At 40.5% G+C, this 17,225-nt stretch overlaps 1 protein-coding gene across 4 annotated transcripts in view; it reads right to left on the bottom strand.

Annotated features, from left to right (window-relative positions):
- Positions 1 to 17,225, bottom strand: part of exoc6 (exocyst complex component 6) — a 66,292-nt gene that overhangs the window by 7,314 nt on the left and 41,753 nt on the right. For 2 of the 4 annotated variants that reach the window (XM_071536744.1, XM_071536745.1), the window contains exons 17-21: positions 16,328 to 16,439; positions 15,151 to 15,285; positions 13,880 to 14,059; positions 8,882 to 9,023; positions 3,359 to 3,432 (exon numbers count right to left, since the gene is read on the bottom strand). In XM_071536744.1, coding sequence (XP_071392845.1) covers positions 3,359 to 3,432; positions 8,882 to 9,023; positions 13,880 to 14,059; positions 15,151 to 15,285; positions 16,328 to 16,439 — 643 coding nt within the window. Of the gene's footprint in view, positions 1 to 3,358; positions 3,433 to 8,881; positions 9,024 to 12,325; positions 12,489 to 13,879; positions 14,060 to 15,150; positions 15,286 to 16,327; positions 16,440 to 17,225 lie in introns of those variants that run through there. The other 2 variants (XM_071536743.1, XM_071536746.1) reach the window with 2 other exon arrangements.

Below are 17,225 nucleotides of genomic sequence, written 5' to 3'. Positions count from 1 at the left end.
TTGCTCATAATAATAGAGCAACTGAATTGCAAAATAGTGAGATGGAGAGAGAAATGGAAAGGTACTACGCAGTCACAAGTGTATCATTAGATCTGTAGGGACAAATGAGGTATATAGGCATAAAGTGCATATATATTTGTGTGTGTGAGAGACTGATATGTGTGTGTTTGTGTGTGTGTGTGTGATACCCTTTTCACACCAGAATAGTGACCTGGTAATCCTGTTAAACTGTAAATCAACCCTGCAAAACATCTACTGAGAGTCATTAGGTCTGATGATGGCTCTGCATGGTCATATAATGGCCAAGGAATATGAGGCCATTTTACAGGACCAGGAGCACCCTAGGGTGCAAGATGCCCCCATACACACTGCTGGTTTCGTGAACAGCCGGATGAAGTCAAGATCCTTCCGTGGCATCCTTCAAATCGGCAGATCTCAACATCACCGGACCTTTATGGGAAGTCAATTTTCGCCTCCCACATCCGTCAAAAAAACAGCAGGACAAGGCAAAGGTTGGCCCTACTCCTTATTAGACACTTGATACTCATACATTGTTAGGTGCCTCCGTTATTTTGTTCACTGGGATGTGTGTGAGAGCGAGAGGTGTGTATGTGCGATATCCCAACAGGAGGGTGTCTAATAAATCATCATTCCTGTGAGTTATGTTGTGAAACTTCCTGGTATCACCTTTACCTTCAGACAATGAGGCAGGGCGGCGCTCTGAAACCCAAGAAATCCCTCTCTCCTTTCCTTCCCTTTATCCACTTCGGAGGCTCCACTTTGAACGTCGCCCATCGGCTTCTATTGTCCCATTGACTTGCATTGTGTGGTATAGAAGGAGTTGTATCGGGAGTCTTGGCTACTGAGCTGTGCTCCATTGACTCCTTAGGGGTTTGTCAGCAGAAAGCATTGATCTAGTGGAAAGTAAAGGCTCGTCCAAACTACATGATTTTTAGAGCAACTTGGTTGATGTGTCGCTCTATTCTGACCAATTATGGGCATCTATGTAGTGGTCTATATCTACAAAGTTTTGAACAGACAAATCATGCATTTTCGCTGCTTTGGTATTGACTTTCATAACGTTAACATAGCTAGCTAGCAAACGCTAATTAGGTAGCATTAATTGAAAGTAAACAGAAAAAAACCTGAGGGGCATGTAACAACGCATTATGTAATAACACCGTATTATGTAATAACACGACAAAATGTAATAAATTTTCACTTCATTATGTAATAACACCCGCATTTTGTAATAATCTGCCGCATTTTGTAATACACAGCTTGAACGCAATATGTAATAAATGTCCCTGCATTTTGTTAAAAAAATTACTACATATTGGGGTGTGTGTGTGTGTCTCCTGACATTTGTGTGTACCAGTACTTAGATGTTTGTGTCAGTATAACACTGTGTCGTGCAGTTTCTATGTCTCTATGAACCCTCAAGTACAGTTTCTAAGGAATACAGTGACACTTAATGTAGTTTTGACCAATGAAAGATACTAATCTACTTAACTAATAGTATCTTTTTAAAATGAATTTTGAGTCAGTATGATTCATGCTAGAATGCATAAATTAAACATTGTTGTTTTAACGTTATAATGATTTTTATGAATGAAGACATCCATTTTGGTTGGTTATTACATAATGCACCATATTATTACATTTTCATCAAAAAAAAAAGTGCAACTCCCGTATTTTGTAATAACCACCGCAATATGTAATCATTTATTACAAAATGCGGGGAAATTTATTACATATTGCGTTCAGGCTGTTTATTACAAAATGCGGCAGATTATTACAAAATGCGGGTGTTATTACATAATGAAGTGAAAATTTATTACATTTTGTTGAGTTATTATATAATGCGGTGTTATTACATAATACGATGTTACAGGGCACACAGTAGTACGCAATGGTCTAGTAACAAAGGATATGTTTCAATGTTACCTCTTTATATAAGCGTATGTACTACATAATTCCTTGGCATTATAATTACCAGTGGCTACTAGAGCGGTAATGAATACATAAACTGTGACATCATGATAAATTAAAGTCAGTTAACAATGTTGTTCTTGATTCATTAATAAGTGCTTATTTATCAACATATTACTTAATAGTGACTAAGAGGTAGTGAGTAGCTAATATTTCAATAACTACATAATTAAACATTAACTAGCAAACCATAATCTAAAGTGTTATCGTACTTACTATAACCATAATTTGTTTCCCCTGTTTTAGCAGTAAGCTGCTATTGCTCAGTCAGAGGGAGGGGGAATATTCTGTTAACTGGTTTATTTAAGGTAACAGGGAGCCTCAATCGCATGGTATCAAAGGTTCATGTTAACAGATGAACCTGAATAAGACCTTAACCAGAGTATGGGCAATAGCTGGGTTACTGTGGTAAGCAAACGAAGCCGTTTCGAGTTGAACTCTCTCCTATATTTCTGGTACAATCTGCAGTTTCAGCCATAAGATAGAAGGAAACGAAAAGGACGACCTCTGTGTAACCTCAGCCTGTTGATGCCTCACAACCCTATATACCTGAGGCTAGGATTAACATGTCAACCAGCCAGGCTACATTAAAGGGAAGGTGGACATATTTTTGTCTAATGAACTGCGTCACAGGGAACAGAGCCCTAGAGCTGAAAAATAGACCAAATTAAAGCATAAAGCAGATCATTGGGGTCAAAGATACATCTCTCTCATCTCTTTCCATACATTGTCTTATGTGTTTATAATTCATGTATAGGCCTAACATATTAAACTAAATACTTCAGCATGGTCCCCTCTATGTGACCTGGACCTGTTGATGCAGAGCCATGCCTCTACCCCAGGCTCAGATTAACAGGTCAACAGCCAAGCTACATTAAGAGCTTAATGAGACCTATCAACACTTCACATACCACCGACATTTACTACAGAGAGGGAGACAGAGTGTTTGTGTATGTGTGTGTGTGTGTCTGAGAGAGAGAGAGAGAGAGAGAGAGAGAGAGAGAGAGAGAGAGAGAGAGAGAGAGATTGAGAGATTTTTGGGGCAGGTGAACTTTAGGACAGGTGAAAGGTGAAAAGTGAAAAGGTAAGACGAGGTAAGAAAGGTAAGAAGACATGGGCAGTATGACACACAATAAATAGAATGTGAGAGTATGGGATGTCCAGTATGAAGCTGGAGAAAGCTTATACAGTATAAATATGTGATACAAGTGCAGCCGTCGGTGTAACAGTAGTATCAACAAAGGTGTGGACAGATGAGAGGGAAGATGAGTAGCGTGAACAACAGATGAGAGAAGTCAAACACGAAAATTACGAGCACTGGGCCGGGTGAGAGGTAAGACAAATAAAATGTAGAAAAAACCTTTACCTGTCGCAGGTCGATGAAGGCCAGCTGGAGTGTGTCTCCTTGGAAGCCAGGGACCGGCTCGGAGCTGGCGAACACTGAGAAGAAACAAACATGCAGTAAGACATCAGTGGGCTCAGGCCGATATTTGATATTATCGTATATCGCGATATTTTTGTGAATATCGCGATACTTCCTGTTATATCGAATGTGGCCGAATGTGTTGCTTATCACAATTGTACAAGCTTTGAAACGTATAAACCTGTACTGTACTAGCAGCAAGATAGTAAAAAAAATTAAAAAATAAATCATACTACAAAATTTGTCTTTTTAATTCAAGTGGGTTCCCTTTTCCACAATCAGCCCGTTTTTCTGGAAATGAGCAAATTACACCAAATTATACCAAATGGCCATTGTTTTCCATTTCTAGGCTGTTAATAATAATAATTATTATGGCCTAGAAATTCGATGTAATTTGGAAAAAAATAAGAAAATAACAGCGATAATATCGTATATCGCGCTATTTTGGCGGGACAGTATCGAGATATTAAATTTTCTGTCATTTATTACTTTATATATACTAAATCCTAGCACAAAAGGCTACTAATTTCTGACAATGTACTGTATTCAAATGGAAAATAAAAACACTTTGGTTGTGTAAGTGTGCACACTCCTTATAATAGGGGGTTGTAATTGTGTTGATTTAACTAATCACATTCCAAAGCATGTACAAAGCTAATTTCCCTTTACCTCAAATGAAGTATTCTAATTAGATCAATTACAGGTTTTCTTAGTTTTTATCATACGAGATGAGTGGGGTTAATAAACTAGTTGCAAAATTGTTCACTCCGACATAATCTTCTCCTTTTCAATAATGATAGACAAATTAGTTCATCTTCCTCATCTAACAAAGCCATTTCCAGTTCCAAATCAATATCCGCCACCTTTCTTACCTTGATTTTGTTGATAATTATATACAAATTAGTTTGAAAAAAACAACAAATTTAATGGGTTTTCAGTTCAGGCTTCAAGGCAATAAAAACTAGAAAACATCAAAGGCTGTGTAGACCTTTGATATACACTTTGGCTATCAACAGGTAGTTGTATACACTATTACCATGACAGACAGATATTTAACAGTCATTATGACATAAGGCAATTATCATAAAAGTCTTGTTTCTGTGAACATTATGAGATTGGGGCGGTGTGGTGTTTAACCCTCCAGTTATCCAGCTTCTAACTCCAAAACTAATGGGGCTTTGATTGTCCTTAGGCAAATGTGAGCTCAACTAAAAATGCTCAATCTTGTTGTTTGAACCGTGCCTTTGAGTAAAGCATCACTGCCTCTACAATGGATTCCCTGGAGTCAGTGCTAAGATGATACGATAAAACAGACCCTCTGTTGCTTTGTAGGAATTCACTAGTGTCGGTATCACATTAGAACAGAATAGAATAGAATGGAAATAAGATATTGTCTTGTTGTGACATCCTCGCGGTTCCCTGCAACACTTAACTCAGCGCTGAACTTTGGTTGACCCACACACACACACAAACACAAATTCTGCCTAGATGCCTGCGGGCAAGGACACATTACCCCTATGTATCTGTGCATTACTACTGTTACTACTATTACCACTACTACTACTATTACTACTACTACTACTACTGCTTATCTTAACAAACTACACCTATGCTCAAAGTAAAGACCAACTGTCTTTTCCAGAGTGACTTAAAAGGAGTGGGGTTCTATGTTCACGTGGTTATTGATAGATGTACAGTACACTGGCTGTTGCCGGGATCAAACCCGTGACCTTACAGTAATGGGATGGTCTTTCTACCCGCTAGCCCCCCACCCCCGACACCCTTTTCCACAAGTTATCCTACCATCATGTATCGACAGAGAGGTCATGGATTTATGTGAAACTACCTGAAGTGACAGGTATTCGTAGTAGCTTCCCTTTAATTTCTGTCATCACATCACTGTTCCCCTGCCACATGATCGCAGACCACTGCTTTACAGGGTTTTTTTTTGTGAAACTGTCCACTACTGAGATCCCAGTATCACAATAATATTAGGATATATTGGAATTCTTCTTCTGAGTGAATACTAAGATAAAATAAGGTTTGATTAAACTTTATAGATCACGCAGGAGAATGGGTTGTTGCAGATTTACAGAATGTAAATAATAGAGCAAATGAAGGGTATTAAACATAACATGACTGCCAATAATTCACTAGGTACTAGAGATAGATGGAAAAAGGTAGGAGAAAGAGAGAGAGCGAGAGAGCAGATGAGTATATACTAAGTAATCTGCAGGTGTTTCTGTGTAAAATGAAACCCTGAAAGGAATGCCTTATGACCCATTTCATTTTTCAACCCGCACACACACACACACACGCACACACTGAGATGAATGCCTTGTGACATGGCCCAGGCCTGACCTTCATGAAAAGGGACTTCCAGGATTGTTATGAGATAAAACTGTTCCTCAAAGCACCCAGGGCAGGAGAGGACTTTGTCTCCGGCTAGGGAGGGGTTCTTGCTGGAAGCACAGTCCATTAGTTAGCATGTAAACCTCGTCTCCCTCTCTGTCTGATTGGTGAGATTAACCTGCAGAGATCACAGAGACGTCGACTGCAGTGAGAGAAGAGGCCTGCAGCTAGGGTTTAAACCCTAACAAGAGAGGGAAAGATAGTGGCAATCTCTTTTTTTATGCTAGCCAGAAGGACAAGCGTCTACATGCTGATGACACTGTAGTATTTATTGAAGGTCCTTGTTGAACTGCCACTTAAATGTCTGTGGTAGTAAACTTTATAGACCAGCTGATGCTCCTCCTTTTTATTATTACCTCCGCCAAGGAGCTTATGTTTGCGGTGCCGTTTGTTTGTCTGTCTGTTTGTCTGTTAGCAGGATTACGGAAAACTACTGGCCTGATTTTCATCTGACTCACGAACAAGCAATAATAGCACAAACCTTGGCGGAGATCTGCGCTCTCCGAGTGCCCTTCTAGTTTGTTTGTTTGTTTGTCTGTTTGTCTGTTAGCAGGATTACGCAAAAACTACTGGCATGATTTTCATGAAACTTCGTGGAAGGGTGTAGCATGGGCCAAGGAAGAACCCAATTTTAAATTTTGGAGCGGATCCGGATCCAACTCACGAACAAGCAATAATAGCATGAACCTTGACAGAGGTCTGCACTCTCCGAGTGCCATTCTAGTTGTAGTTGCACTAGAAGATTGATTTTCCAATTCCACTTCTCTCTATAATTCAAACTGCTTGTAGCATTTGGCTAGCTAGTAGAAGATTAATTTCAAGTTCCCTGGTTTCCTGATATGGTAAGAGAAACTGGGAAACGTGAGTTTGTTTTATTTGCTGCGTCGCATGTAGTTTTAAATGAGGAAATCCACAACTTTCTTTTAAGGGCACAACGGCCAGTTGAAAACAGGGCATGCCAAACTGGCCGTGTGGATAGTTTATTTTAGAAGGGGCATTACGGCCACACTCCGGGGCATCCATGGCACTGGCCGTTTGGTCGTGGTATAATTCCTGCCCTGTCATGCCTTATTTTCTCATATGTATCTACATGACTGGCGAGGAATATCCCTAGTATATTTTCTGGGTATTGTACCCGCCAACCACTGAGCACCTGTTTTTTTGCTGTCTTCTACCTCAGATCCAAGAAGCGTTCCTCTCTCTTTTTTCAAGATATATCTAACATTGTTTTATATTATCCCTACTTCTCACTTAAGTTTTGACTCTCTGTTTTTCTTTCTAACTCAGCTATCCTCCTCTTTGTCTCTCCACCTTCCACCTGTCACATCCATTTGCTCCACTGAAGTAAAAAGGACATGAACTCAGGAGGCAGGAAGTCACAAAGGAGCTTCAAACAAAACACACCCTTCTCGTAGTTCAAGACTATTAGAGTTGAACAGGCACCTGCTTAATTTACACTGTCAGTTCATGCCTGGCTCAGACCCGGGCGAGTGGGGAAGTAAATTCACTGACTCTGGGATATGGACTCATAATGATTGTCGAAGGTAGAGGTCCCAAAACTGATGGAACCCACTACAAGAGGTGTAATTTAGCTCATGATCATGATTTTGGCTTTCATTCTATGACCCACCCTGCTGATTGGACCCACCAGTGGGTTGCAACTACGGTTGGGTTCCGTTAGCCGATTCCATTTTCTAAGTTGGCAAAATACCCAGATTTGTTAAGTTCCGAGTCTAATGAATCACTTTATCAAATTTCTTTTTCCTCCTTTCACTTTTACAACTGCCATCTGCAACTGATGACGTCATCAGAGCGTGAGCGTGGGCGACACTTTTCCGTAGGTACGTTTAGCTTAGTTATTAGCCTTTATGCACGGTGCTTTGAAATGCATGTCACTGGTAAGCCCCTGTAGTGCAGTGGCTTTGCTGTGTGGCTTTGTTGTGGTTTCTGTCGGCCTCTAGTGGTCAGAAAGTTTCCCTTTGAGCACACATAAACGAACCAACAAAATGGAAAATACTCGCTGCAGTCCCCGATGTTGGAGATTTTGTGTAATGTAACAAGTAGTGTAGCTAATTATTTTTCTCCGAGAGTAATAAGTAAAGTCATTTGTTACTTTTACGAAAAATAATGAGTAACGTGCAATTTATTGCTTTTTTCCCCAGTAACGTCCCCAACACTGCAGACCATTGTGTAAAAAGAGGGATTCTTCATGCTTTTCTTTCAGCCTGTGACCAAATGAATGTGAGGAAATTTAGTCTCACCTTTTCCCTCTCTTTGCTTTACATACACACACACACACACACACACCTGCAAACAAAGCAGTGAGTGCCAAGAGGAAATGAGGGAGTAGGACTTGAGGGTGTGAAAATCAAAAAAGCCGATTGTGTGTTGACGTCCACGTATCCTGACACCTCGTCTGTCTGACTGACAGCTGTAGTTAACCTCAAACGCACCTGGAGGCACCTGGCCAGGCGCGTAAGGGAGAAATGGGAGTGGAGTAAGCCAAAAACTATTTACCAACCAATTTGATTTTAGGAATACAGTAGAACCCACTTTTCATGGTTGGTTAGGGTTAGGTGGACAAATTTTGCCGTTTCAGCCAAAATTTACCAGCATATGGAAGGTGGCTGATGTTTTCCTCAACTGCTGTGACTGACCTCAACTCTTGAATCTGTGGACTTTTTGTTACAGTACGGGACAGTCTAACCACTAGGGCATTAGGGCCATTACATTCACACAGGATACTGCTGGTCTTTTTGAGATACACACTTGTCTCTCTATTACCTCCTTACTATATTTTCTCCTTGGTTGGTGTTCAATATGATTGATGCTGATACTCATCTTGCCAAGAAATATCATAATATATGAGATGAGGTGAAAATGTGTCGTCAAGTGTGCATTGGAACTGAAGAACAATATGTTTCCATAATTCTCCAAACTTTGTTGCGCCATTTCTTAAGACCTGGAAATGAATGAAATTCTTTACAGACCTTGTCGGAATCCAGACTGTCAAATACAGCAGATATACCATGACAATGAATGATAAATACTCACATTCACATTGAATGACGTCCAAGTTGAACTGCTGAATGGCCCCCATACTGATCTGCTTTAGCTCTGTGTCCAGCAGCATCTGCATCAGCGATGTGGACAGATGCTTACAGGCCGACATGCAAGCCGTCTGGGCCACTTTACCCTGCAGGGAGAGGGATGGGGGGACAGGGGAAGGAAGGGATGGAAGGGAAAAGAAGGTAGGATGGAAGGGTGTAGAGAAGATGAGGAACAAGGGTGACGAGTCGGAAGGAAGAAGTAAGGGAAAGAGGGGAGATATGGGGGTATTGGAAGGGGTGAAGGATGGAGAGAGGGAGGAATGGAGGGTGGTAGGTAGGACAGGAAGGAAGGAGGGAGATAGATATATAGGATGGACAGATGGGTTAAGAGAGTGGCGTAAAAAGAGGCAAAAAGGAGAGTGAAGTGTTGTATGGGAGATGATGGGCAGGGAGAAAGTGGGAAGAAGATATGGGGGCAAAAATTGATACGGGGGGGATAAATAGCAAGAGGGGAAAGAGAGATAATTAAGTGTCAGCTTGCACCTTGGATTCTGGGTGAACAGAGCAGAATACAGGTGCAAAGTCAGTCAAAGCATCCAGCATACCGTACCTGATGATCTGTCATTGATTAGCCAGGTCTAGCCTGTCTTCGCTCCAGATCTGGGCTAATGTGCATCGGAAATCCTCACAAATACCAGAAATTCTTTCATTTTAATGAATTAAAAACTTAAAACCGTAAGTGAAATTATGTTTTTTTGCATTTACGGTAACGAATCAATTAGGAAATCTGTCACCGCAAGGCATCTGAGAGGATTTCCAATGCTATTACATGCCAGGTGTGTGTTCTTGACACATTATAGGTGAAACACTGACCACAGAATGCCCAACGCATGCAGGTAAGGCAGAACACAAGACCCACAAATAATCCTCCACCCATAATCCTCCACGCACTTCCACAGCATCGCGTTCACGACCCCCAAATCAAATAAGAATTTGGAACATTTCAAACACTTGGGGTTGCACTTAATTTTGCTCGTTTCCATCGGTTCCGCGGTGGATAAAGAGTCAAATCAAACCTCACCTCAAGTGTTTGAAAAACTAAGAATGACTTTGAATGGGGTCTGTAGGTTGCAGTTAGTGTTTGTTGTACACGACAACAGAGCAGCAAATCACCACTGACAATTCTGAAACACACTCATGCAACAACTCTCAAATCCAGGGATGATGTGGTAAAGCCAGTGTCAAGGATGAAGCACAACCAGCACTCTTATTGAAATAACAAAACTTCTGTTAAAACACCACCGAAGATACAATCAGTTCTTGTAGTCAGAAACATATAGAAATCACTGATTGCAAAACGGTGTTTAAGCTAGGGCTGAACGATTTTGAAAAAATATCTAATTGTGATTATTTTGACTGATATTGCAATTGCAATATGATTTGCGATATTAGAGGGAATGATCATTTTTACATCATTATTCTCATTTTCATTGAAAAACTTATTAAAATGATTATGGTGTGATTTTTGTGGGGATCTGTACCAAACAAAGATGTTTTCTTAAGTCTGAAGAATATGATGTGTAGGCCAGGACATCTCTGCAGCACCACAATATTTAATTTAAAATGACACACATTTCACCTTTAACAAATATTGCGCCTCCTGCGATTTGAAAATTGCAGTAGGCCATATTGCGATTTCGATAAAATTTTGATTAATTGTTCAGCCCTAGTTTAAGCCCCAGTGAAGAGGCTTGATATAAGAACGTCAATGTGTGTGTTATCTCACGGACATTCAAGAATCCTTTTGGAGCCCCACAACATCCCTGGTGACATCCAACTTCATGCTGACAACTGACTGGCAGACAGACAGCAGTGATACATGGTGTGGCAGCAGTCAAGGGTGCCCGCTGACCCCAAATGAGTTGGTATCCCGCAAGTCAGCCTATTGACTCCAAATGTGTTGGAGCAAACCAGGCTGCCCCGCTGACTCCAAATGGACTGGTAGCCGACTCAAGGCTGCACACGTTCTCCAAGCAATTTATCTAAAAGGTTGCTTTCACTTGTGCCATTTCCCTTCACCCAATCGAATGCGTACTTAAAGAGGGACACAAATTGGGATGCAAAATGTTGGCGTCAAATGAAAGCAAAAGGATATAATAAAGACCTATCAAACTCATTCATGCAGGCTACAGAATAGCTTATCTACACCATGGAAGTCTCCATAAGACAAGATCATTGACCTTGCGAATGAAAACTTACATTAAGCCCACAAATTAAAAAAGGGGGAAGGATAAAAACCTCAAACAGTGAAAGGTAACAGAAATGGGGGAAGATTGGGGATGACCTGTCGAAAAGTGACAGATAAAATATAGCTCTTCAGATGTTTAAGAGGTGCTAGCCACACCCTGCCTTAGGCCTCTATGGAAGCACAGCGGAGAGGGGAGAGAAAGACCGCTTAGCACCGAGGCTCATGAGAGATATCCCATCATGCAGTTGGAGTAGTGATCAACAGGCTTGCTTGTGAAACAAGGGAGTGGTGCAAAGTTGTTCCGAGGTCACGGTTCTAACACCTACAAACAAAAATCTACAATATTTACCGAATTCATTAAGCTGACAGCATACATTTGAATCAGATGGGAAATGAATGAGAATACCATGTTCTGTCTTGCTATACCTTAAACTAATGAGGCTTCTCTTTTTGTGTGATACAGAAAGAGAAGCCTCAACAAGTCCTACATTCATACCTGACTGACTGTGCGATCATCCTGAGGGGGCGAAGTGAACTTAGAGCATTGCCCTCAAAGGGACCGCATTACCCAGAATCCATTTTCATACATTCCACGGCCCGGTGCCATGCGCTCATAGCTCCAAATTCAACAGAGCAAAGCAGGGAGACAGATAAAAATCCATCACAAGCTTAATTTAAAAAAAAGATTGGGTGACGGGGCCAAAGTATGCAAACAGAAAATTGTTGAGTAAGACATAATTATCAAGGATTTTAAACATAGGCACAGATCTATCCAACGCAGTCGCTATTCTGCCTGATTTCTAAACAAAATTTGAAACCGACTACCCATATTAAACCTTTGAATTCCTTTGAACGGTCCTATGATTGCACTGAAAATGGATCTAAAAAGCCCTGGAGGATTATTAAGGCCTACCCACTAGAAAACAAAAACACTGCAAAACACACTTAGTAGTAATCAGTAGTCATTAGGTATCATTATGGGTGAGTCTCAGGAGTGAATGTGACTGTAAAATACACTAGATCACTGCTATTCTTTGAGTTTATGCAAGCAGGCTCACATATCGAATGTGCTTGACCTGGCATTGCTGGAGATTTCACTTCACTCGGATTCCAAAAGATGTCAGGGTTGAAAGCTGCAACTAATAAGAGTGTCAGCTGAATGCCTTGTAATGCGAATGTAAAAAAATATACTTCAGGTGTACTACGAGTGCAGGAAGAAGCAACAAGCCTGGAGTAGTGGAGGTTCCACAGTCAGACATGAGCATGCTTTTCATCTCCCCTCTCCCTGTACTGTGGCAGCACAGTGGTGTGACGGCCAGGCAGGAATACTTACCGACATCGACGCATGGTCATTGTTGTTATTCTGAGCCGAGACACCCCCAAACCAACCAAAAATGGAAGGAGGGGACGAAAGGAGGGAGGAAAGGAGGAGGAGGAGGAGGAGGAGGAGGAGGAGGAGGAGAAAAGAAGTGTGGCAACAATAAATGGACAGGAGGAGGTAGATTTCATCTAGAGATCTAGCATGCTTGACAGAAGTCAAATGAATCAGTAAATCAAAAAATTGGTAGCAAATCATAAAACAAATCGATTAGAGCACTTTTCATCGCAGGGGTTGTGGATGGAGAGATAGGAGACATTCTTGAAAAAAGGCTTAAGAAGGAAAAAAAAGAGGTAGAACTCATTTGAGACAGGAGAAGGGAAGTTGGAAAGAAGAGCAGGCAAGCAGTCCACTGAGAGAGAAATTAAGGGGTTGGCAGCTATCCAGGCCAAAGCACACTCACTTCACTCCGGTGTTTTCATTTGACATATTAATATACAGATAGAGTGGGAAGATGTAGATGGTTTGATACTTTTTTGCACGCAGCAAACTTTTTTTTATGCACATGTTTCGTGACAAAGTCCTTCACACTTTGCCATCACCAAATGTGGCTTAAAACCATTAATGACTAGAGAAAACATGAGTACTGTTTTGTAATTACAGGTTCCTTATTTCTGTAATAATGGTGGAATTACACAATTAATTTGGCATATTGGTCGAAACAGCATCAGCGGTGTTGAATTTTGCTATTTACTGTTATTGTCCAACTACACTGTAATTGTCACATAAATAGTCAGAAGGCCTGCGCTGTACTTTGCATCAGGTTTTGCATTCATAACATTTGTGAGTAGGGTGTTCATTTGAAGATGTTGTCACAATATGCAAAAGCAGTCTAAGTCTTATTAACACGTATTAACAACGTGAATACAAATACATATGCACAGATCACCAACACACACACTATGGTGCAGTTCAACTTCAAATAATAGATTAAAAAAACCCAGAAATATTCACTTCACTTGCTATATACTACGATTCACAACAAATCACGATACATTTTCAAACACTTGACACGAATTCTAATAGGGATGTGATCAGGATAATGCAAAAAAAAAAAGCAGAAAACAATGGGACGGTTTGGGAACAAATATGCAAAATCGTATTTAAAATTAAAAAACTTGCAAAATGCAAAGTTTGTTTTCAAATAAATCCTGAAATTTGCGGACGGGTGAAAAAAAAAAAAATCACATCCCTACTTTCATTCACAAAAACACCGTTAACACTGCCACCTCTATGTAAAACGGAACGCCACTTAAAAGCAACAACATCTAAAAACAAATTTAAAAAGAACACAACTTTTCCCACAATTCCCATAAAACGGCGGTGGGTGGGTGGGTGGGGGTCAAAGGTCAGCGGGTGGGGTGGGGCCAACTCACCGGCAGGTGCGTGAAGACCTGGAACGTGGAGCGCAGGAAGTTGATGAGGTCCATGAGGTATCCGGAGGCGCGGCCGTCCGACTCGGCCATGCCCCACTCGTAGTCTGCCAGCTGGATGAACTCGTCGATCTTCTGGTTCAGTTTGGTGTAGATCTCCCCCTCTGCAGCGTGACGAGCGTCCTGGAGAGAGGGTTTATCGCCTTGATTTATCACTTTACTTCTGTTTTATCAGTATGCTAAATAAATAAGACAATAAAATAAATAGACAAGACTAAATAAGGACAGCCATACCTACAGACACATTCCCACAGATATAAACATGCAAGCGTATCAGGGTTTCTTGTGCACTGAGAAATATCTGGTGGCTACAACAATCTTTTCTGCGATTGTCAAAGGGAAGAAATTAGGAAATGGCAGAGGTGGGGACTCGAGTCACAATTTTAATTGCTTGAGACTTGACAATGCATGAAGAGAAGACTTGACTTGGGTTCTGCTGACTTGGGACTTGTCTGACTTTGAAAGATCTTGTGTTTGTGTAAATGACTTAGATTGAAAGTGATGAGATTTGTTCCAGCAGACGACTGAATTGAAATTCTGTTTTCTGAATTTGTATGGAAGGATTGAATTTACTGAAGTTGAAACTGATTCTAGAAATCAAACTCATGATGCTCTTACCAAGTTTTTATCCTGTTAAAACCATATTGCATTGAAAAGTCCTAGATATTTAGTTTTCTTTAAGATATTAAATTGATGCTGGACTCTTGATTTGTTCTGACTTGACTTGATGTTCTACATTTAGACTTGAGACTTGACATTAATGACATGGACTTGACTTGGTAATCTACATTTAGACTTGGGACTTGACTTGAGACTTGTGCCTCAAGACTTGAGACTGACTTGACTCGAGCAAAGTTGACTTGGGCACACCATTTGGAAATGGGTGAAAAAACTTCACTTAGAATCATGTTACGTCTGGTGCAACACAGCCATATGGCCAGCAGCGAGTCAATGACAAAACTTTGACACAAACTTGGCTTAACAGAAGCAACAACCATCATTGGTTGTGTAGGTGGAACTTCCAACTGTGCTGCTTGCTTGGCTAAAAACAGCGACTGTCGCTGACTTGGAATCTTTTCAGATGGTGACTTTATTTCTCAAAAGTGGCTTCCGACAAATCTAGCTACGTTTTCAGGCCACTGGAAAAATATGAATGTATGACTCCTAAAGCATGGACAGATGGACAAAAAAACACAAATGGATGGATGCATTACCTTGAAGGTGGACAAGCCGTAGAGTCTTGTGGTGTGTACCGTCTCGGGGGAGACATTGGTGATGTTTGTTATAAACTCCTCCAGATACCTGCAGGCCTGCTCCAGGTGGGTGGTGTTAATGATGATCTGCACCAGCTACAGAAAGAGGGGGAGGGTTACGGTTTGTACGAGTGTTAGGGCTGCAGGATCCTCCAGTACTGCTGAAACATGATGACTAAACCCTTCACAGTGTCTTTGAAAGCAAATATTCTAATGTGTCAAACTAGTAGCAAAGATTCTTAAGATGATCTTCGTCACGCCAGCAACCAGTGTAGAAGAAGAAAGATAGATCTGAAAAAGATACTAGTCATGGGTGTAGATCAATACATTCATGTAAAAAGTGAATGGTCTGATAGTAGAAAGTATTTGATTCATAAATGACAAGTTAATAAACTGCACGGTGAATGGTGTATTCCGGAATCTGATGGGAATGCCTCCTCAGTAATTTATGGGAATAATAAAGTAATACATAATGCCACCTGGATCGTTCATTAAAATGTTATGTTACCATGCACACCAATACCCCGATTACTGGGAGTAACGAATATTGCGCCTCCTGCGATTTGAAAATTGCAGTAGGCCATATTGCGATTTCGATAAAATTTTGATTAATTGTTCAGCCCTACCCTATAGTATTGAGGATAATGATTTGAAATATCAAAATAGCATCAGTGATTCTAAACATTTCAAGTATAAAAATTTACCTCAAGGCACCAGCTTATATATACTGTATATCAGCAATGTCCACATTTTAAATAATTCAGTGGGAAAACAGACCTGTTAGCTTGCCTGTTAAAATATATTGATCCAATCCATTGGCTTTACGTAATATCAACTTAGACCATTAGGTTGAGGTCAGAGGACAACAGTACTTGAGATAGAATCTATTTTTCTCCATTAGAGAGATCTATATCTTTTTATATGAGAAAATGACATTGCTTGTCTTTCATTTCTGACGAGCAACAGATGGTTTTTGTGTCAGATTTAACTAATGGGTAAATGTTCAAACACCCTCTGTTAGCCTGGTGTCAACCCTATGAGTCACACTATAATAGGTCAATTAATCCTATGTGAGGTTTCTAGACAGGGTTTGTTGTATTAGTTTGAGTAATGACAGTAATAGTAGCAGTGTTCCTACCTCAGTCAGTCCTATGTGAGGCTTCTTGATGAGGTTTTGCAGACAGCCACTGAGTGTTCTGGTCAGCAGCAGGTTGGTTGACTTTCGTAGCATGTCGTCAATCTCTGTTGAACTGGATAAACAAACAAACAAACAAACTATATTTAACACATGTAGATTCTGTCCAGTCGCACAGCATATGGATACAAATCAAGGGGAGGGATGGAACTGAAGGAAGATGAAGGCAGACACCATGTAAGGACACTCGCTATTGACTGCAATATTAAAATTCACATATTCTGTCTTGGAGTGATGTAGTTTGATAGTGTTCAGCTATAGAGGAGTGATACAGTTTGATAGTGTTCAGCTATAAAGGAGTGATGCAGTTTGATAGTGTTCAGCTATAGAGGAGTGATGTAGTTTGATAGTGTTCAGCTATAGAGGAGTGATAGAGGAGTGATGTAGTTTGATAGTGTTCAGCTATAGAGGAGTGATGCAGTTTGATAGTGTTCAGCTATAGAGGAGTGATGTAGTTTGATAGTGTTCAGCTATAGAGGAGTGATGTAGTTTGATAGTGTTCAGCTATAGAGTGATGTAGTTTGATAGTGTTCAGCTATAGAGTGATGTAGTTTGATAGTGTTCAGCTATAGAGGAGTGATGTAGTTTGATAGTGTTCAGCTATAGAGGAGTGATGCAGTTTGATAGTGTTCAGCTATAGAGTGATGTAGTTTGATAGTGTTCAGCTATAGAGGAGTGATGCAGTTTGATAGTGTTCAGCTATAGAGGAGTGATGCAGTTTGATAGTGTTCAGCTATAGAGGAGTGATGTAGTTTGATAGTGTTCAGCTATAGAGTGATGTAGTTTGATAGTGTTCAGCTATAGAGGAGTGATGTAGTTTGATAGTGTTCAGCTATAGAGT

The sequence above is a fragment of the Centroberyx affinis genome, unplaced genomic scaffold, assembly GCF_046629955.1.
Source record: "Centroberyx affinis isolate AG114_WGS23_722 - 3 ecotype Tasmania unplaced genomic scaffold, CSIRO-AGI_Caff_v1 ptg002931l_1, whole genome shotgun sequence".
NCBI classification, from domain to species: Eukaryota; Metazoa; Chordata; class Actinopteri; order Beryciformes; family Berycidae; genus Centroberyx; species Centroberyx affinis.
Note: the sequence above shows the minus strand (reverse complement) of the source record. Positions and strands in the feature narration are given on the sequence as shown.